At 37.8% G+C, this 22,735-nt stretch overlaps 1 protein-coding gene and 1 non-coding gene across 3 annotated transcripts in view; both read right to left on the reverse strand.

The window, feature by feature from the left end:
* Positions 1-22,735, reverse strand: part of LOC124788727 (replication termination factor 2) — a 69,444-nt gene that overhangs the window by 39,776 nt on the left and 6,933 nt on the right. Inside the window, exons 2-3 of one of the 2 annotated variants that reach the window (XM_047256008.1) lie at positions 8,804-8,983; positions 6,742-6,954 (exon numbers count right to left, since the gene is read on the reverse strand). In XM_047256008.1, coding sequence (XP_047111964.1) covers positions 6,742-6,954; positions 8,804-8,983 — 393 coding nt within the window. The remainder of the gene's footprint in view (positions 1-6,741; positions 6,955-8,803; positions 8,984-22,735) is intronic. The other variant, XM_047256009.1, reaches the window with a different exon arrangement.
* On the reverse strand, positions 21,377-21,449 carry Trnaa-cgc. The gene has a single exon. It is a non-coding gene; the product is annotated as a tRNA-Ala (tRNA).

Raw genomic sequence — 22,735 nt, forward strand, 5'->3', positions numbered from 1 at the left:
TAAATTATTTAACAGTTACATTGCAGACCCATACACATGCCCTGATACACTTACACATGGAATAACTTATCTGAAACCTAAAGATCAAGCAGACACAGCAAACCCAGCAAAATATCGTCCCGTAACATGCCTACCAACGATCTACAAAATATTAACTTCAGTAATTACACAGAAATTAATGACACATACAACACAGAACAAAATTATAAATGAAGAACAAAAAGGCTGCTGCAAAGGAGCACGAGGACGTAAAGAGCAACTGATAATAGATGCAGAGGTGACATATCAAGCTAAAACTAAACAAAGGTCGCTACACTACGCATACATTGATTACCAAAAAGCTTTTGATAGTGTACCCCACTCATGGTTACTACAAATATTGGAAATATACAAGGTAGATTCTAAATTGATACAGTTCCTGCATTGCCACCTGGAGGTATGGAGTATTTTTAATAAAGTTCCATTCGCAGCCCTGTAAAATCTTTGTCCAGTGCCTAAAATACTATGCCTCAGTACTCATACTCTATAAAAAAAGCAACACTTAATTAAAACCAGTGAACTTACAGCAACACAAATGCACAAGCAAAGTCCTTATACTTTAACACAGAAAACTATCTAAAAATGCAAATCATAAGATTTCCTTGATCATAAGATTTTCCTGATATTTTCATTCAATGAAAATGCCCCACAATGGGCATCCGTTCATCCTCAACAAAATTCTTTTGTAGCAGCTGTATATGATGACAGATGGTACTTTGCCTTTGTCATAAACGTCTGTGATGAAGGAAGAGACATTTAACTATGTTTTCTCCACTCACCTGGACCAGCAGTGTCACTCTCTTGGCATGAGAAGCAAGACTATTGTTTTGTAACTTTTGAAAACATTTTACATGCTGTTGGAGTACTTACATCAACATCATTATGCAGAATGTATTACTTTAATGAAAAAGCTATGAAGTTAACACAATATAATTTGTCACAGTAGATTAAAAACAGAAACACTCTTAAGAAATTTCACTGACTGTTTCAGGGATCTTCATTGCTGAACATGTACATTTTAAACATTAGTGTGGCTACAATAATTGTTGTTTAGAGATGCTAATTTGACACCCTAAGTAAAGTTAGCCCGTGTAATGAAAATCTTTCAATTAAATTTATAACTTTTGGCTCTGTACTTTCATGAGGCAGCCTTACTATAGGCTGTCAGTTTACATAATCTGATTTGAATGATCTTCTAACGAACGGTGTGATGTATGTTAAATGAACATTCAATACCTATCAAACCTCAGGGTGGTTCTTTTTCAATAAATATACATTTGTATCAGCTGTCAGAAAGCTTAAAAGTCAGTGTCTGGACCACAACACTTAAGCTGATTTTCTATCTTCCCATAAGTGAAATATAGCTATTAATTGTTTTCCAATAAAGATACATCCATTCTGTGACATCTGGGAAAATATGACAGTGACGATATTATTATTATTATTATTATTATTATTATTATTATTATTATCTCACACATTATGTCTGGTTAAAAATGGAAAGTGATGCGGACCTTGATCAAGCATGACTTCCTTTTAACTGTACAGTATATGTTACATTGCATTTAGGAACTTTCGGGTAATTGAACATGTATCAATAATTACAGATTTCTGTAGTTGTATATACAAGTTTGTAAGTAGCTGTATTGCATTGATGTACTGGTGGATATTGCGTGGTATGACTCCTGTAGTTGAAAGTATAATAGGTATAATGTCAACTTTATCCTGATGCCACATGTCCATGACTTCCTCAGCCAGTTGGATGTATTTTTCAATTTTTTCTCCTGTTTTCTTCTGTATATTTGTTTTACTGAGTATGGATATTTCGATTAGTTGTGTTAATTTCTTCTTTTTATTGGTGAGTATGATGTCAGGTTTGTTATGTGGTGTTGTTTTATCTGTTATAATGGTTCTGTTCCAGGATAATTTGTATTCATCATTCTCCAGTACATTTTGTGGTGCATACTTGTAAGTGGGAACGTGTTGTTTTATTAGTTTATGTTGTATGGCAAGTTGCTGATGTGTTATTTTTGCTACATTGTCATGTCTTCTAGGGTATTCTGTATTTGCTAGTATTGTACATCCGCTTGTGATGTGATCTACTGTTCCTATTTGTTGTTTGCAAAGTCTGCATTTATCTGTTGTGGTATTGGGATCTTTAATAATATGCTTGCTGTAATATCTGGTGTTTATTGTTTGATCCTGTATTGCAAACATGAATCCTTCCGTCTCACTGTATATATTGCCTTTTCTTAGCCAAGTGTTGGATGCGTCTTGATCGATGTGTGGCTGTGTAAGATGATACGGGTGGTTGCCATGTAGTGTTCCCTTTTTCCAATTTACTTTCTTCATATCTGTTGATGTTATGTGATCTAAAGGGTTGTAGAAGTGGTTATGAAATTGCAGTGGTGTGGCAGATGTATTTATACGAGTGATTGCTTTGTGTATTTTGCTAGTTTCTGCTCGTTCTAGAAAGAATTTTCTTCAATTGTCTACCTGTCCATAATGTAGGTTTTTTATGTCAATAAATCCCCTTCCTCCTTCCTTTCTGCTTAATGTGAATCTTTCTGTTGCTGAACGTATGTGATGTATTTTATATTTGTGGCACTGTGATCGTGTAAGTGTATTGAGTGCTTCTAAGTCTGTGTTACTCCATTTCAATACTCCAAATGAGTAGGTCAATATTGGTATAGCATAAGTATTTATAGCTTTTGTCTTGTTTCTTGCTGTCAATTCTGTTTTCAGTATTTTTGTTAGTCTTTGTCTATATTTTTCTTTTAGTTCTTCTTTGATATTTGCATTATCTATTCGTATTTTTTGTCTGTATCCTAGATATTTATAGGCGTCTGTTTTTTCCATCGCTTCTATGCAGTCGCTGTGGTTTCCAATATGTAATCTTCTTGTTTAGTGTGTTTTCCCTTGACTATGCTATTTTTCTTACATTTGTCTGTTCCAAAAGCCATATTTATATCATTGCTGAATACTTCTGTTATCTTTAGTAATTGGTTGAGTTGTTGATTGGTTGCTGCCAGTAGTTTTAGATCATCCATGTATAGCAAATGTGTGATTTTGTGTGGGTATGTTCCAATAATATTATATCCATAATTTGTATTATTTAGCATGTTGGATAGTGGGTTCAGAGCAAGGCAGAACCAGAAAGGACTTAATGAGTCTCCTTGGTATATTCCATGCTTAATCTGTATTGGCTGTGATGTGATATTATTTGAATTTGTTTGGATATTAAGTGTGGTTTTCCAATTTTTCATTACTATGTTTAGGAACTGTATCAATTTAAGATCTACTTTGTATATTTCCAATATTTGTAGTAACCATGAGTGGGGTACACTATCAAAAGCTTTTTGGTAATCAATGTATGCGTAGTATAGCGACCTTTGTTTAGTTTTAGCTTGATATGTCACCTCTGCATCTATTATCAGTTGCTCTTTACATCCTCATGCTCCTTTGCAGCAGCCTTTTTGTTCTTCAGTTATAATTTTGTTCTGTGTTGTATGTGTCATTAATTTCTGTGTAATTACTGAAGTTAATATTTTGTATATTGTTGGTAGGTATGTTATGGGGCGATATTTAGCTGGGTTTGCTGTGTCTGCTTGATCTTTAGGTTTCAGATAAGTTATTCCTTGTGTAAGTGTATCATCATCATCATCATCATCATCATTGTCATCATCATCATTATTATTATTATTATCTGAAATAAAGCAATCCGAATGACAAACTTTAGTTGTGGCATTTACGTTTGTAAAAAAGTTTCCATTTTCCCCCCTTAAACTACGTGAAGTATGTGGAGAAATTTTGCATTGACTATTGTCATGCAGAAAGTAACAAGCAGAAAAAGTAGGTCAATTCTAGCGTCCGATTCCACTAGTCAGCTTTGAGCAATGACGTCATACCAAAGGCAGAGATGCTACATAGAAGCAATCTTTGAAAGAAACTTATCGTATCAGTAAACAAACGAAGTGTATGATAAAATTACAAACACAGTTCAAGCGATTAATTACTTAGCGACAAGTTATACAGACAAGAATTAAAAGTAACTAAAATAAATACGAACAGAAAAAGAGAAGTATACATGTCTGAAATAAATTATTGTCGTAATGTATGGGAGTACGAAAAACACAGAGATCCTTTAAGTCCCGTACAGTATAGCACATGACGAAGTGATAATATTATGAACCGACGTTAACTTTTAATACTACTTGTTAAATCTAACGGGAGGAATATACAAGTAACAAAAATTGACAAAAAGTAAAGTCTAACAAACAGTGGAATTGGTAACTGGAACTGACCTATACAGGTTCATTCTGGTAACCGATTGCAACCATTCTATGGTTCGTTACTTATATCATTTTAATAATAGTGAGTGCACTATGAAAAAGAGTGCACTATGAAAAAGAGAAAAATCTGGAAGCTGTAACCACAGTATTTAATAGTTTTTCGCAGTGGTTCTGAGATCAATAAGAAATCTAGAAATCCTATAAAAACATACCGTAGTCCACACATTTACTGCAAAAATCTCCACTATTATGAACCATCGAATAGTTGGAACTGGTAACTAGAATTGACCTCCGATTCCAGCCATTCGATGATTCATTAATTATATAATTTTTTTCAGCACTGAAATGTAGGCTAATAGGATTTCTGCATTTGTAATTGCTCTCTGAACTACTGCAAAAAAGTTACTAATATTAGAATCGATATCTAGAACTGACCTATATAGAAGGTCAGTTCTAGTTACCAATTCCAATTTTTGTTATACACCACAGTAGTTATAGAGAGCAATTACAAATGTAGAAATGTTATTACTTTTCAGTGCATACAACTGCAAAACTAATTTATGTGTATGAATCATGGAACAGTTTGAATCGGTAACTGGAATATACCTACATAGGTTAATTGTAGCTATAGATCCTAATGTCCTTTATCTTTTTTAGATATTTGTTTGCCATGTACTGGCTTTCTTTTAGAATTTAGTGTGTCAGCTGCTCCACATTTTATGCTACTGTTCTGTATTTGTTGTCATTCATTTAATTTTCCTGTTTTTCTGATACATTTTAGTTTCTCCCCGCCCAAAACTCCTACTTTCCTGCACTTCTCCCATTACATTCAATAATTAATATAAAATTAACACTATTTTATAGAAATATGACTTCACCATGCACTTTACTGTAATGCAATTTAAAAGTTCTCTGTGCTTTACTAGTCGCAGAAATTACAAGAATACTTCTTAGCAGACATGAAAATTCATTTCTAATTCTTGTTCTTAATTATTTTCGTTACCTTCAGTTCGTTTCGATATAATACATGACTAAGTAAATAACTACGTGACTGTGATTATAATTTTATCGGGCGCTACATTTGTTTGTTTACGAGTATGACAAGTGGCGTTCATAGATTGCCTATACGTAGCGTCTTTACCTTAGGTATGACGTCATTGCTCAAAGCCGACGGATGAAATCGGACACTAGAATTTGTCCAAAAAAGTTTTGGGAAAATCCGAAGCAATGGGTGTCAGGTATGGATGATCTTTCTTACTGCCCCCACCACCACAACACAAAGTATTGTGATTCCAGATTTATCTGTGTGTCCATTCGTACAAAACCCATTAATAATTTTATTTTATTACCATGTGTACTGTCCTTGGAATTATTTAAGACCAATTATAAGTTCCCTCCAGATTGGAGATATGTGATATAAGCATTTTTCAATGTGGAAGGTGTCAAATTAATTTTCTGTACTGTTCTTTGTAACTTTACTGCTTAAATAATTACATGTCTGTTAAGCATTTGCCTCTCTTAACTTATGAAAAAAATTCAAATCAAAAACTTAACACCTAAGTTATGGGCATTTATGTAGGTAAGTACCATTTTGCACTGGCATTATTGCAGAGCCCAGTTATTAAAATATCACTACATTTGAGATTCGATTAAAAAAAAAAAGTTTTAGTCTGAGAGCACAAAGGTTTTGCACAAATTCTTATGTTACAAATATAAACAAATGTGTGAAGTTTCATGAAAATCTGAGATGATGGGTGACATGACATGATGTGATGTGCATGATTTGACGTGGAATGATCCTTAGATTAAAAGTCTGCTGATGTTATTCGCTAGCAACCAGTGAGTTCTCGTTTGGTTCATTACAAACACAGACAAACTGTGCAATTAGATTAAGGAGATATCACATCCGATAGTATTAGCAATCTAAGGAAGGTGTTGATGATTTAGAGCTATTGTCAACTGCATTCTCCTCTTTGGCTCGAATGGGACAGTGCTGGTAGCGTAAATGCTAAGAATAAATGTTATCAGACTTAATGAAAACTGTTACAGAATTGTTCAGAGAGTACTATACGCATATTTGGCATTCTTCATCAAGTACAATGGGTTCTGTGGCTAGTGACAGCAGTAAATAACATAGTTTCTAGAGATACAGTACATAGAAGTAAATCTAGAACCAAACAATCAGAATGAATATTGAGTGTTACTTTTTATACAGTCATTTGTAATCTGCTACAAATGAGTAGTACAAACATTTTAAACTGTACTTCACACTTAAATGCATGTAGTTATACTTTCCTTTAATACTAGTAAAGCAATCTTATACACTGAAACATAACAAAATGGCTACTCATACTAGTTGCATAACCAACGACTGTTATCAAACATTATTTTATGGCAAGATGATAGTTACCTTGTGACATGTTTGTGTTTTCACTAACTTCAAAGCTCTTTCCGAGAACACACATCCACAATTCCACAGGAAAACAAATCTGAATTTGCCATTCATCTCAAGACCAATAACAGGGCAGATGTAAGGTGCTGTTTGACGATCAACATATGCATCTCCTTTCTCAGCGGATCGAGCATATGATGGGTTATTAGTCAGCTGAAGTTCTTTAACATCCTATGTTAAACGAACAAAGCTTCTGTCATAAATGTTGCACTCAGTGATAGTTTATCACTTTCACACTATATTTTTACAGCAGCTTACACATTGTACACTAACTCCAAGTACAAACACCCCCCCCCCCCCCCCCAAAAAAAAATCTTTGTTTTCAAAATGAAAATTGAAAGGTATCATTACCCAACAAAGATAATTAACACTTATCACTTAAATATTTCAGGAAATGAACTATGATGCACCAAAAGAGAGGCCTCCCACCTCAACTCCTGAAGTGAAGTTTTCAGAATCAAATCCATCACATAAGAAGGAGCTTCTATAGTTCAAGAGATGAAAAACAACAAAGTAATGGGTGAAGAATGAATTGTCTTAGAATTGTCAAAACTGGCTCACGAAAAATTATTGCAGAGGTTAAAATGGAAAATGGAGAAATAAACAGCAAACAAACAAAAATCCAGAGAATTGGAGGTGAGCATTAATTCATACTTCACACAAGAAATGAGATTAAACTGATGTCAACAACTACCATGGAATACCACTGTTACAAGTTGCATACAAGATCATTTACAAAGTGCTACAAAATAGGCTACAGAAGCAGGTAAACAACAAGATCAGGAAGTATCAACAAGGATTTCTTAAAGACAAATCATGGGTGGAGCACATCCTGTCTCTTAGTGTATAATCCGAGTCAGCATACAAATGATGAATATAGTTGGTTTGTGGGGCACTCAACTGCATGGTTACCAGTGCCCATACAAATTCCCTATCTTTACACAGTGCCCATACAAATTCCCAAGCTTTACACAGTCCAGACTCGCCACTTCCACAAATGATGATGAAATTATGTGAACAACACAGCATGCCCCATGTCACTGCGTTTGTAGGCTTAAAAAAAGGCATGTGGCTGTAGACAGAACATTCTATTTCAAATATTTGGATAGTTTGGTGAGGAATATAAAACAAGAAACATAATTTTCAAACCTAATAAACACAAAGTCTAAAGTTAAACTTTCATAACAGGGATCTGAAGTTTTCGATGTGTGAACAGGCATTAGATAAGGAGCATTGATTCCCTTTATTTTGTTTAATTGTGTTCTTGATAAGGTATATGAGAATGGGAAGAAGAATTCAGAAAGAATGTAGTACATGACCAGATGCAACTGAGCTGTTAAAGCAAGAATATAAGAATTCAATGTTTAGATTGTGCCAACAATCTTGCCATAGGCCCTACTCCAAAAACGTGGCAATGGCAACAACATAAAAATAAATCAATGTTTTGGAAAGGACTGCAGGAAAAACACACCTTCAAATATATTACGTAAAAGCAGAATACATGCCAAATACTAAAGATGCTCAAAATTTCATGAAAACAGATTATGGAAAAATTAAGAGAATCAATAAACTTAAAAAATCCTAATGAGTTAATATATCCGAACAGCCATAATCAGGGGGCTAATAAACTCATAGCAAGGAAGATGAAAATGACCTTTCAGCTAACTAAAAATGTTGGAAGTATCTCGAAATCATCCCAAATGAGGTGAGTTGGGCCTGTAGCACGGGTGAGTGATGCACAAGTATCCAAAAAGGTCTTACAAGGAAATTGAGGATGAAGAGGTTGTCATCAGCAGAGAATCAGATGGAAAGATGGAGTCATTGAGGATTTTTGGATAATAGATTACAGATATTGGACAGCTCTAGCAATGGACCAAGATAAATGACAGATTACTGTTTAAGAGCCTTCCAAGGCTCATGATGAGCTGTAGAGCCACTGAAAGAAGAAGAAGAAGAAGAAGAAGAAGAAGAAAAGTAATCTCTCTCTCATTATTAGTAATTGCTTGTTGTTTTTACTTACCTTCAGAGATTTTATATGTTTAGCACTTTCTGGAGCATTTGCTTTATCCAGTAACATTTCAATTACAGCGTCCTTGTTGTACAGTCTTCCATACCCACAAGCAACAATAGGAGGCTGAAGAGGCAGCTGTGTAATACTGCAATGTTGCCAACGAAAAGAAAGCTCAGAATTTTTATCCTTCTGCAAAATCAATATGATGATAATGGTGAGTTTATAAACCAACTGTCAAGAACATAAATAAAATGGTTTCTCTGTGAATATCTAAGTGGCAGACTTTTTCAAATGACTTTTTGTTTACTATGGATCTCTTTTGTATTTATTATGGAAAAATAACATCATCTTTGATCTGCTAGTTACTCTACTACTCTCACTTACCTCATTTTCATTTCAAGTTGCGTGTTATAATATTTACTTAAGATAATGCCTGTAACATTCTCTGACAAATACACCATCTACATTTATATGTACATCTATACCGCTGCAAGTTATCATACGGTGTATGCTGGAGGGTACTTTGTGCACCAATGCCATTTCCCCCTTTTGTTGTTCCAGTTACAAATGAACTACAGGATAAATGATCACTCGTAAAATTCTGTGTGAGCTTGAATATCTCTAATTTTATCTTCAGGGCATTATCACAAGACGTATGTAGGAGGGAGCAATATATTGGCCGACTCGCCTAAATGCCTCTCTTGTAGTGCCTACCTCTGGGTGAGATGAATACCTCTATGACACTTTCATGCTTACTCAATGACCCGCTGATAAAACGCTGCTCAGACTAATGAGCAGTGTTTAACCTTCCGTCGGGCGCAGCTGTTCAAATTGATACACCTCAAAGTTTACTGTAAATTATTTGTCAACAAGTGGCATCACTCACACCTACTCGCTAGTAGCTAGCCTTTTCCGAAAGCTTGTCATTTTTGTGTGCTTCAGTGTCGATACGACTGCTCTGTTGTCGATATATGTGCTGATTGATCAGTTTGATACACTGTGCCCGTTCGTGTTGCATTTCAACAATTCATTTCTTTGGTTATCAACATAACTTAGTAAGTAGTACAATGTTAATATACAATGTGTAATGCACTTATTTTCTTTTTGGACCGTTTAATCGTCAGTTAAGAATGTTTGAGTATCAGGTATCAAATTGATACACTGTGCCTGACTGCGTTATTTTATAGGAATTTTACCATTTTAGGTGTGAGACACTTGATCATGGCAGGCTACAGTAAGACGTACAACCTCCATGACCCAAATCATGTTGCAGAAATACAAAAAATGTTGTTCAAAGAGGATAATGATGAAGTTCAAGAGGATTTTGAAGATGAAGTAGACACAGATTGTGATGACACAGTTGAAGTTCGACAGGAAGATTCAGAAACAGAGGAAAACGAAAGTGAAAATGACAAGGAAGTACTTATACTGGAAGGGACAAAGAGACAAAATGGAATAAAGTTCCACCATTGCAGAGAGTACGTTTCAGGGCTCACAATATTATTCGAAAGTTACCTGGTCCTATAAGTGCGGCGAAAGCATTGAGAACGCCTTTGGAATGTTGGAATTGTCTCATAGATGATGACATTTTGTCGATTATAGGTCTGTATACCAATTAGTATATTGAGAGCATCAAAGCTTCTTTTCAGTGAGAGTGAGACGTAAAACCTATAGATATTATTGAATTAAAAGCTTTCATTGGTCTTCTGTTTTTGGCTGGTGTTAACAAAAGTAACAGACAAAGCTTAGAAGATCTGTGGGGAAGTGATGGGGATGGAATTGAAAAATTTCGTCTCGTTAGGAATATAAAACGTTTCAAATTCATCATGCGGTGCTTTAGATTTGACAATCGTGTGACTCGCGATGAAAGGAGAAAATTAGACAAGATAACAGCGATTCAGGAAACATTTTCTCTGTTTGTACAGAATTGCCAGAAATCCTACACACTCGGAGAAAACGTTACAGTAGATGAGAAACTTGAAGGATTCCGTGGAAGGTGCAGTTTTCACCAATACATACCTAGCAAACCAAACAAATATGGAATTAAGATACACGCTCTTGGGGATTCCCAAGTATTTTATCTCTATAATCTGGAAATATACGCTGGGCTGCAGCCAGAAGGATTGTACCACATTAGCAATAAACCTTCAGATGCTGTTCTCCGACTATGTGAACCAATTTATCAGTCAGGTCGAAATGTGACAGCAGACAATTGGTTTACTAGTATTGGTTTGATAGAAGAGCTAAGAAGAAAAAAATCTTTCTTTTGTTGGGACAATGAAGAAAAACAAGCATGAGATTCCTCTGGAGTTTGCTACCAGTAGAGGCAGGGCTGTCCATAGTTAACTTTTTGGCTTCAAGAAAGGCTGTACTCTAGTTTCCTACGTTCCTAAAAAGGGGAAGTGTGTTATCTTGGCGTCAAGTTTGCATGAAGATAATTCAGTAGATGCTGACACTGGAGATAAACAGAAGCCATTCATTGTAACATTTCACAATAGCACCAAAGGTGGAGTTGACACTACAGATAAGTTGACCGCTTCATACAATGTAGCAAGAAATGTGTGCCGTTGGCCCATGGTCATATTTTTTGCAATGATCAATATGAGTGGAATCATTTCACAAGCAATTTACTATGGCAACAAAGAGAATTTTATCCGAAGAAAAGGATTCCTGAAGCAACTTTCACATGCGTTAGTTCTACCTCACTTGGTTCGTAGATGCTTGGACACCTCAGGAATTCACAGAGATCTTCAACTGCGGCTACAACAATATAGACCAACATGTCAAGAAGAAGCAGAAGACACAAGCAGAAACAAAGAACAAGGGACTGGGATCAAGAGGAAAAGGCGTAATACCTACACAGAAAAAAAAGACTGACAAAATATTGTTTCAAAATGTGTCAGAAGCCTATCTGTTTGATACATTGAACCTTTTTGCTCTGAATGCGGAACAATTCCGCATTTGTTACCACAGTCAAAAAGTGACAATGAAACAAATGAATGAGTTGTAATATCATCGTTGTTCTGCTCCAGTGTCATAATAGCCGTTCTGTAAAGATAATTGTCATTTGTAATGTGTTTTATTAGTGAAATATAATAAAGAAGCAAATGAAAAAGCGACGTTTTCATCATTTGTTACTGAAGCCCAACATTGACGATAAGAAATCTGAATGATGAATCTTTCTACTGTAGTTGTGCTCGTATGTCATCTTTGTCTTTCTTTAAATATATTTGGCACTTATAATATGTGTTGTGAACAGAATTTAATAAATGATCACGTGAATAAACGGTGTGATCAATTTGATACACCGCGCCCGATCTCACTGTGACAAACACCGCGCCTGGCAGAAGGTTAAGTACTGGTTGAATGAGGGTTTTGTAAGCTACTTCCCAAGGATTCTTGCCATGAATTTCAGTTTGGCATCTGCCTTACTTAGGACTTTTTATGTGGATGTTCCATTTTCTAGTACTCTGTATGCATACTCCCAAGGATTGGTCTGCAATTGTATGATCATACAATAAAGGGTCTTTCCATCCTCATATGCACAATAACTTGAGTATCAACTACACTGAAAGATTTACATATTCATTTTTCCCACATGCTCTTGAAGAACAGAATGGTAGAGAAATAGCTTGAAAGTAGTTTGATGAATCCTCAGCTGGGCACTTCATTCTGAATTGCAGAGTAATTCTGTAGCTGCAGACGTAATGCAAATTCCATTTATTCAGTACACCCTTCTCCAGAGCATGATTTACAACAACGTTTAAACTTTGTCTATAAGCCTCTACATCCATATTGATGGAACTACACCACGTCAATTCACTGTCTAAGAGAGATGCTAACAACTGCTTAGCTGCTATTTTTAGTATAAATTCTTTATTAGTAGTATGGGCTTTATGGCGACTGCACGAGTGACACAACTGGTAAGAACAAGTCATACATTGCCCACACCCCGACAGTGCCCTATAAAACTGCTTGTGGGTTCGTACAGATACGGAAAAGAATGTGGACGAATCAGTTGAAAAAATGGACAGTGTCTTGAAAAGAGGTGATAAGATGTTCATTAAAAAAAGGTAAACAAGGGTACCAGCCTTACAACCAGCTGATTTTGGACACTTCAACCACTGGCAGGTGTCATTTTTTCCACTAGCAGAAACCTGGGAAGGGAGTGACACAAGGGACCCCTTCCTAGTGTGAGGAGCCAAGGAAGACTTACGCTTCTCCAGCTGAAAAGTGGGGACTGGTGTCCCTGTGGTTCGGGGGACAGTGCTCCCGAGCTAGGTAGGTGGTGTGGGAGCAACAGGGAGGAAAATGCCCCCCCCCCCCCCCATCAAAGGGGCAGGTGTAGTCTTCCAGTTCTGAGAGCCGACTGGAACTCACGGAACTGATGGGGCTACAACCGCTCTCGTAGCGGCGGTGTAACAGGAGGCCATAGCCACAGGATGTAGGCGCTCAGCTTTTCTCTTGGCTTCAGTGTAGGTAAGTCGGTCCAGGGTCTTGTATTCCACAATTTTCCTTTCTTGCTGTAAAATCCTGCAGTCTGGTGAGGAAGGGGAATGATGGTCCCCGCAGTTGACACAGATGGGAGGTGGAGCACCTGGAGTATTGGGATGGGATGGATGCCCACAGTCTCAACACATGATGCTGGAAGTACAGCAGGAAGACATAGGGCCGAACTTCCAGCACTTAAAGCACCACATTGGGAGATGGATATATGGCTTGACATCACAGTGGTAGACCATCACCTTGACTTTCTCAGGTAATGTGCCACCCTTGAAGGCCAAGATAAAGGCACCGTGACAACCTAATTATCCCTCTGACCCTGATGGACGTGCCGAACGAAATGAACTCCTCGTCGCTCTAAGTTGCCGCGCAGGTCATCACCAGACTGCAAAAGAAGGTCCCTGTGGAAATGTGAGAGACACCTTTTAGTCACTTCTTATGACAGGCAGGAATGCCTCGAGCCTATTCTAAACCCCGGACCCACAGGGGGGACTTGTTACTTGATTGACATACTTGCTCCCATGCTGAAGTTGCTCCTGCTATGCTGAACAGCCTGTGGTTCCCCATCAATCTGTCTCTAGTGTTAAATTCACCCTTTGGTGCCTCTGTTTGAAATTATCTGAGTGCCATATCTGAGTGTTTTAAACTTTCTGTTAATTATATCTTGTTCAATGTCTACTTGTTTTGTCAGTTGCACCTGAAATTAACTGTCATACATTCTACGCTGCCACATGTGTTAGTGACCACTGAGTTCGAAATTGAGTTTTATTTGTGTTGGAAGTTGTTGGTTCCCTGACTGATGTACTGACTATAAAATTGCCTGCAGCTGTTGTAAGCAAATTTTAGCGCCCCAGTGAATCTTGGCTCATTTGGGTTATTAAGTCCTACAACTCTGGAAAGATTTTACAGCTTTCAAGAAAATTAAGATTATTGTTTAAAATATAATTACTATTGTAGTTGTCTGAGTGTTAGTCCCCAAGATTTGCCTGTTACCTTTTAAGCCACTTAAGCTAATATGTCTGAGTACCATGCAATTTCCTATTTATTACATTAACTTGGTGTATTTTATTGTAAGATTAACTGGTAAATCCTTTCAGTAATTCTTATTTTTTAAAATTCTTGTTATATGCAGGGTTTGGTTGGGGCTTGGGCCCATGCTTACATTGAGCTTCTTGTCTTGGTCTGAGCATTTTCATATGTTCTATGGTCCATCGCTATTATGCACGAACTATATTTTTGCTTGTTTGCTCTTGGCCTTCCGAGCTGCTCATAGTGTGTGGAGGCACTGTTCTGGGGTGTTATCTGTTACCTGCCAGTTCATTGGACATAGCCTGTCCGCAATAGCTGTGTACGTGCGTGCATGGGGAGAGTGCGCTGCTTCCCGTCTCACCGTAGCTTCCGGGACATTACGGCCTCCTGACATGCTATGGCATTCTCCATAAGTTAGGTGTCTATCTCATAGAAATTGGGCGTTAATTCAACCAGTAATGCCCATTATTCTATACCATCTTATTCAGACCTGGCCTGACATACCTGCCCCTTCCATGTTTTCCCTGATCAGAGTAGGTTTTTAACTTAACAGTTTTAATATTGGTGTAATGCTCAATTTGTTAAAAGGTCATTTATTATTTTCCCATGTCAGTATCTTGAATATGCCCAAAGGACTTCTTCGAATGATCAAATATTGGATATTTGTGTTTATACCAGACTCGTCTGAATTTATGCTACTACACGTTTTGCAAGTTATGTTCATTAATGGTTTGAGATATACTTGATCATACTATTTACTTGTTAGTCCATCATTAATTGGTGCATGTTATTCATTTACATTACATGATTATTCATCTATTGGTTCAACTAAAGGAATTTTGGAGTAATTGCCTGAATCGTTTGCATTTTATTAGTGTTTCTGGTACCTGCACAATAAATTGTTTTGGAAGTAACGAATGACTTGTGATAAATGACCTGCACTTTTCCCATGCCTGTTTAGTTATTCCCTCACCCTGGGGCATCCTCTGACATTTAACATATATTTAAATTTAACTTAATAACCAAATAATACACACTAATAATATATTCAATGGAAATAAAACTATGATAAGTTGTCCACTTTTTGGAACATTCATTTTTACAAATAGGTACTGACATCACAAACATAACATAAGAAAAAAAAGAAAGATTAGGTTTTCACATCCTAACGACAATGAGATCATTACACATTGAACACAAGCTCTTGCAGGACAAAGGATTGGAAAGGAAATTGGCTGCGTAATTTTCAAAGTAACTAGAAAATGGCTCAAGTGGCTCTGAGCATTATGGGACTTAACATTTGAGGTCATCAGTCCCCTAGATCTTAGAAATACTTAAATCTATCTAACCTAAGGACAGCAGACACATCCATGCCTGAGGCAGGATTCGAACCTGCGACTGCAGCGGTCGCGCGGTTCCAGATTGAAAATCATTTGGAAAGGCCATGGAAAACATAAATTCTGATTTGACCCAGCTCCCCCCCCCCCTCCACACACACACACACACACACACACACACACACACACACACACACACACACACACACACACACACGTCTACTCATCTTGTTCTGCGATTTAAGAAAGAACTTTGCCATATGTTTTATTTGGACTGTAGTTACCTTTGACTCATAAATGTTGATCTTCAGGAATGCAGCTATGAGAAATATTTAGAAAGCTTTTAAATCTGGCTGTGGAGAATGGATGAAAGTCAAGAAGGTGAAAGAGAAAGAAACTCCTTAGTGCTGGAAAGAGTATAGGAAATAAGAATTCTAAAGCTTCCTGGCAGATGAAAACTGTATTGTGGACCGAGACTCAAGTTCGGGACCTTTGCCTCCCATGGGCAAGTGCACTGAGCTACCAAAGTACAACTCAAGACCTGTCCTTACAGCTTTACTTCCACCAGTTTTTTTCATTCTGGAAATAAGAATTCTCATGACACATATCAGAGAAGGGGATGCGAACTGAGTCAGACACACTCTAAGGAAAAGCTATTGGTACAAAACTATAAATGAAGTGAAAAACAGACAGCAACAGAACAGATACAGAAGGCGGTATGGCATGCTGAAAAGTGTGAAGGAAGAATATCCTACCAAACATCAAGGGAACAGCAAGAAGTAGGACATTATGTGGGACAAAGTTCACCTAAACATGTCTTTTGGCAGATTTACCTACGTATAATGACGATGACTATGAAAATGATTCATGAAGATTGATACCTTACAGATACAAATTATGTATAGTGTGAATGCCTGCACTGGGAACTGAAATCTACCCCAGTTGATTCCCTTAATTATCATTACTATGGTGTTTTTAGGACCCTCATTCCAATTGCTAAGTCCCCTTTCCCAGCCTGATTATGTATATCACACATCTTACTCTGCAATCCAATTTCCCTTTCTCATTTGTAAAGCCAAGATGTAGTAGTTGAAATTTTATAGGTATTTACATTTTGGTAATACTGTTCCTACTAGTCCTTTTTTCTTTTAAGAGAATTATTTTTGTCCTTTTTAATTTTGCAATATTTTGATATTTTCCTACTGTTTGTCTAAATTTCTCTTTGTGTTGTTTCAGTCTTCTCTGATCAATTCTTACTGGTTATGTGGCTGAGTAAGTATTTACAGGAAACAATGAGAACATTATTGTCCAAACAAAAATTCTAATTTTAAAACACAAAAAGATATATAACAGTATGATTTGCTCCTAAATAAAATACTTCATTAGTTAGTAATTTAGAGAATTTCTGCTGCCAAGCATAATTTTACTGAGCTACAGTTGTCTTGTTATCGCCTACAATAAAGTTACAGGTCCGATAACAAGTCACACACAGTAGATATGCAAGCAGCTAAAAAAAAAACAGTAATAAATAAATATCATTTAAATCTGACAGGGTGAAGGCAATCTGCAACACGAATCAAAAGTAGCGTGTCCTCTGCCCAGAGACAGTGAGTCACTGGCCTATAATTCATTTTAAGGTGATGGAGGATGACTACCTCACATCATTCAATAGAAAAACTTATACAGGTCACCCAAAGTTTGCAGCATCACCCATCTAATTTGACACATGATGTAACTGTGTTGTGTTGTGTGCCACCATGATGGTGCGGTGTGTTTGAAAACAATCATGTTTGCAGAGGGCTTTTTGGAGTATGTAGTAATGTTCTCTACTGTGAGATTTTTGTGCATCTAAATTGTTTGAGAGTGACTCCCTGCACACCTTGAATGCTGTCTGAAAGAATAAGATTGGAACAGTTTGTGGCAGCATTTTTGGGAGTTATTTTGATGTTAGCAGTTATGGGAAATAGATTCATTTTCGGATTTGGAATTATTAGTGTAGTTTGCTGTTTACGGTTGGAGATATAATTTTATGTTCAGCTTTTTGTTAGTTATGAAGTACATAAAGACACACTCAGTACAGTTCACGAGCAGATCCGTGCATGGCGAACAATAGGGGATAACACCAGTGATTCGAGAATTTCTGTGTAAATTCTAGAACCACTCAGCCTTCTGCCGTCTCGAACACACGATATTCTAGATACGAGTGTGGGATGGTAAAATCCTACCTACTGCGCATCACATGTTTGTGTGTGCAGGTTTAAAATCAGTCACGGGAAGAAAGTAGACGCGGCGGTTGAATGGCACCGACAAGTACCTGTCGGGCAATCCACAGATGTGTTAGTGACTATGTATGGAAGAACCATGGAATCTACAGGGTGTTTCAAAAATGACCGGTATATTTGAAACGGTAATAAAAACTAAACGAGTAGCGATAGAAATATACTATTTGTTGCAATATGCTTGGGACAACAGTACATTTTCAGGCAGACAAACTTTCGAAATTACAGTAGTTACAATTGTCAACAACAGATGGCGCTGCGGTCTGGGAAACTCTATAGTACGATATTTTCCACATATCCACCATGCGTAGCAATAATATGGCGTAGTCTCTGAATGAAATTACCCGAAACCTTTGACAACGTGTCTGGCGGAATGGCTTCACATGCAGATGAGATGTACTGCTTCAGCTGTTCAATTGTTTCTGGATTCTGGCGGTACACCTGGTCATTCAAGTGTCCCCACAGAAAGAAGTCACAGGGGTTCATGTCTGGCGAATAGGGAGGCCAATCCACGCCGCCTCCTGTATGTTTCGGATAGCCCAAAGCAATCACACGATCATCGAAATATTCATTCAGGAAATTAAAGACGTCGGCCGTGCGATGTGGCCAGGCACCATCTTGCATAAACCACGAGGTGTTCGCAGTGTCGTCTAAGGCAGTTTGTATGGCCACAAATTCACGAAGAATGTCCAGATAGCGTGATGCAGTAATCGTTTCGGATCTGAAAAATGGGCCAATGATTCCTTTGGAAGAAATGGTGGCCCAGACCAGTACTTTTTGAGGATGTAGGGACGATGGGACTGCAACATGGGGCTTTTCGTTTCCCCATATGCGCCAGTTCTGTTTATTGACGAAGCCGTCCAGGTAAAAATAAGCTTAGTCAGTAAACCAAATGCTGCCCACATGCATATCGCCGTCATCAATCCTGTGCACTATATCGTTAGCGAATGTCTCTCGTGCAGCAATGGTAGCAGCGCTGAGGGGTTGCCGCGTTTGAATTTTGTATGGATAGAGGTGTTAACTCTGGCGCAAGAGACGATACGTGGACGTTGGCGTCATTTGGACCGCAGCTGCAACACGGCGAACGGAAACCCGAGGCCGCTGTCGGATCACCTGCTGCACTAGCTGCGCGTTGCCCTCTGTGGTTGCCGTATGCGGTCGCCCTACCTTTCCAGCACGTTCATCCGTCACGTTCCCAGTCCGTTGAAATTTTTCAAACAGATCCTTTATTGTATCGCTTTTCGGTCCTTTGGTTACATTAAACCTCCGTTGAAAACTTCGTCTTGTTGCAACAACACTGTGTTCTAGGCGGTGGAATTCCAACACCAGAAAAATCCTCTGTTCTAAGGAATAAACCATGTTGTCTACAGCACACTTGCACGTTGTGAACAGCACACGCTTACAGCAGAAAGACGACGTACAGAATGGCGCACCCACAGACTGCGTTGTCTTCTATATCTTTCACATCACTTGCAGCGCCATCTGTTGTTGAAAATTGTAGCTACTGTAATTTCGAATGTTTGTCCGCCTGAAAATGTACTGTTGTCCCAAGCATATTGCAACAAACGGTGTATTTCTATCGCTGCTCGTTTAGTTTTTATTGCCGTTTCAAATATACCGCTCATTTTTGGAACACCCTGTATATGCAGCTTTGTGCTTATTGTGTCACTGACTATTGTTATGTGAAACAAGAACAGTTGAAAAATTACTCATATAGACTCTTGACTCAGCCTTGTTAGAGGCAAGATGTTTTTTCAGTCTCCTTTTCTGAAAGTCATCGTGTCTAAGCAGCCTTTCTTTCTAACATAAATTAATTTGTTTCTAACATACAACTGTACGAAAGACTTACTTAAGTTTGTACAGCTACTTATTTTGCTAGTAGAAAGAAGCTTGAAAGTTCCTGTACCTAGCATTATTCGACAGAAAAGAAGTCAAGAGATTCTCCAGCAGCCGACTATCCCGTAAAGAACAGGGGCTGCAAAATTCTAAGTAAGTCACCTCATAAAGACGTGGAATGTGGTTTGGGCAAATAAATCAGTATAACCCACACCCACACTAAGTCATCGGAACGTTAGAACGTGGCGACCTGTGTGAAAGGACCCAGAAAACAAGAATTTTAAGTCAAAAATGAGGAAAGAAGCTGTTGTGTGTTGCCGCAGCAACCAAATATAATAAGACAAGGAAATTACTCCGAGACTTTGGAATACGTTTAAGTATTCAATGGAGAAAACTTTTGAAGGGAAAGACTGTGAAGAAATGAAAAACTCACAGCGATAAAAATAGTAAAGAAGATTTCGATGTGTTTGTCTAAGAAGTATGCATAGAACACTTCAACCAAGAAGATCCCAGGCAGAGAGTATATAGCTCTCACACACATTGCAGATACGCAGATGCGGAAACCTGCTGTTCACCGGTGCTGACTTGCCTCCACATCTGCTCACCTACGCTACAAGAATTCTACGCCAGGTGAGCGTGAAACAAAACTGCATTACTTTAGTACGAAGTGGTACAAGATCACCTAATGTTGTATTAACTAGTGAAGCTGTGACTGATTTGCAATGGGGAGCTAATTCAGGGTTATCTAGACAATTCCCTAAACTTAAGCCAGATGGAGATGTACATCCGACCCATTTCTTAAAAAGATTTAACGAAGCTTTATCAAAAAATTGGGAAGATTCCAAGAAGCTCAAATTTGCTGTGGGGTACCTTCTAGGGGAAGCCTCAGAATGGGGTATAGTAAATATTGAGAAATTTTCCTCTTGGAAAGACTTTCAAAAGAGATTTAAAGAGAAATACTGGTCTGCCAGTGGTCAAGAAAAGTTGATATCAGATCTATGGGACCCGGGCGGAGTCATCTATCCCCCAGGGAAGTTAACATTCTGAGTTAACAGGTGGAGTGACGACCATTGGATCCCGAGTTGTTTTCAGTGTTTCTTCCAAAATAGTTTTCCTGCACCAAATTCCTTTAAAATCTAAAATTATCATATAATCTTATTGCTTAAAAAAATTGAATATGACCATAAAATAGAGAACAACTTAATAAACAAAATAATTAATTAATTAATTTAAAAAACTGATATTACTATGAAATAGAGAGTAACCTTAGAGAATCACAGAAAAAAAGTGATGTCTGGAGAAATAAATTGAAAAGAGTATTTTGTTTGTGGAAAATACAATATGATGTGACTAACTGAATCATTGTTATACCATAGTGTATAGATTTTCTATTTTGTATAGAGTATTTTATACCTTTTATGAGATGTGGTGGTGGTGGTTAGTGTTTAACGTCCCGTCGACAACGAGGTCATTAGAGATGGAGTGCAAGCTCGGGTTAGGGAAGGATTGGGAAGGAAATAGGCCGTGCCCTTTCAAAGGAACCATCCTGGCATTTGCCTGAAACGATTTAGGGAAATCACGAAAAACCTAAATCAGGATGGCCGGAGACGGGGTTGAACCGTCGTCCTCCCGAATGCGAGTCCAGTGCGCTAACCACTGCGCCACCTCGCTCGGTCCTTTTATGAGATGTGATATAGATGGGAGGGTTTGTATAAATATTGAAAGGGGTGGGTATTGTAGCTAAAAGCTTGATTTAAAAGAACAGATAAATCATGCCTAACACAAAACACACATCACACCTTTCAAACAACCCTCACAAACAAGTGTGCCTGATTATTCTTCATTTGCCGTTTCCATATGTTTGCTAGGATTTCCTTCGGGGACCTCAAAGGGTTAAGGTGGGACAAGTCCGTTCTGTAGGAGACGATTTAACACCAAACCTCCTACGGCGTCTCACTCAAGTACGTGAGAGGTAAGTACCCTGGGGAAGGGGTGTGGGAAGGGTTTCCTGTCTTTGGGGCTATCTTCTTTCTCTTCTTTGATCCTAGCAACCACATCTAGTTTTTCCTTTCTTACTTCTCATCTTGAGGACGTGCCTATCTTTTCCCTCTTTCCATATTCATAAACTTCTATCGCTGAAGTCCTTCCTTATTTCTGTGGTTACTAATAACCTACATCTTATCTTTAGATAAGAAGGTCGAAGAATCAGACTACACAAACACACATCCACATATACACAAATATACACTTCTACACAAACATTAAATTATATAAGACAAAGTCTGTCACTATGTGACAACCGCCAGGTGTTGTAGGGGAAAAGGTGTGTAATAGGGAATTATGCGCACATGTATGGGAAGTTATGACAGTTCTACATCGAATTTACATAAGAAGAGGTGCACATACATAACGAGGAACTATAAAGTAATAATGAGTAATGGATAAATAAGAGAGACGCATGAGCAAAGAAAGAAAATGAAAGTAGGACTAGAATTAGTCAGGTTGATGACTAAGCAACATCAGTGCAATAAAAACTCTGATGAATTGAGGGATAGTGGCACGTATGTAGTATATATAGACACAATATCTATTGAAAGTATAGAAGTTGATCATTAGAGAAGGACTCTAAGGAGTGAATGATATATTAAAGAATCAATGCAAAGTTTAAAATTGATTTATAGCTTTACCAGAAGATACTTAATTATGGTATACATAGAAACGTATATTAGGGTAACAAAGTGTGAGGCCTACTCAGAAAGGATAAAGGGGGTGTACCCGGCATTCACTAAGTATAAAGGGCAGATGTTCCTACACGGTGATAGGACGATCTGTGACCTAAAAAATAGAGATGTTTTGTAAGGAGCGTACCTGCCAGAATGGAAAGAGGCAGTGTTCTCATAAAGTCAACCCACAAGCAAGGAATAGGTGCTGATCCTAGGAGAAGGGGACAGTATTGT

This window comes from Schistocerca piceifrons, chromosome 3 (genome assembly GCF_021461385.2).
Source record: "Schistocerca piceifrons isolate TAMUIC-IGC-003096 chromosome 3, iqSchPice1.1, whole genome shotgun sequence".
NCBI lineage: Eukaryota > Metazoa > Arthropoda > Insecta > Orthoptera > Acrididae > Schistocerca > Schistocerca piceifrons.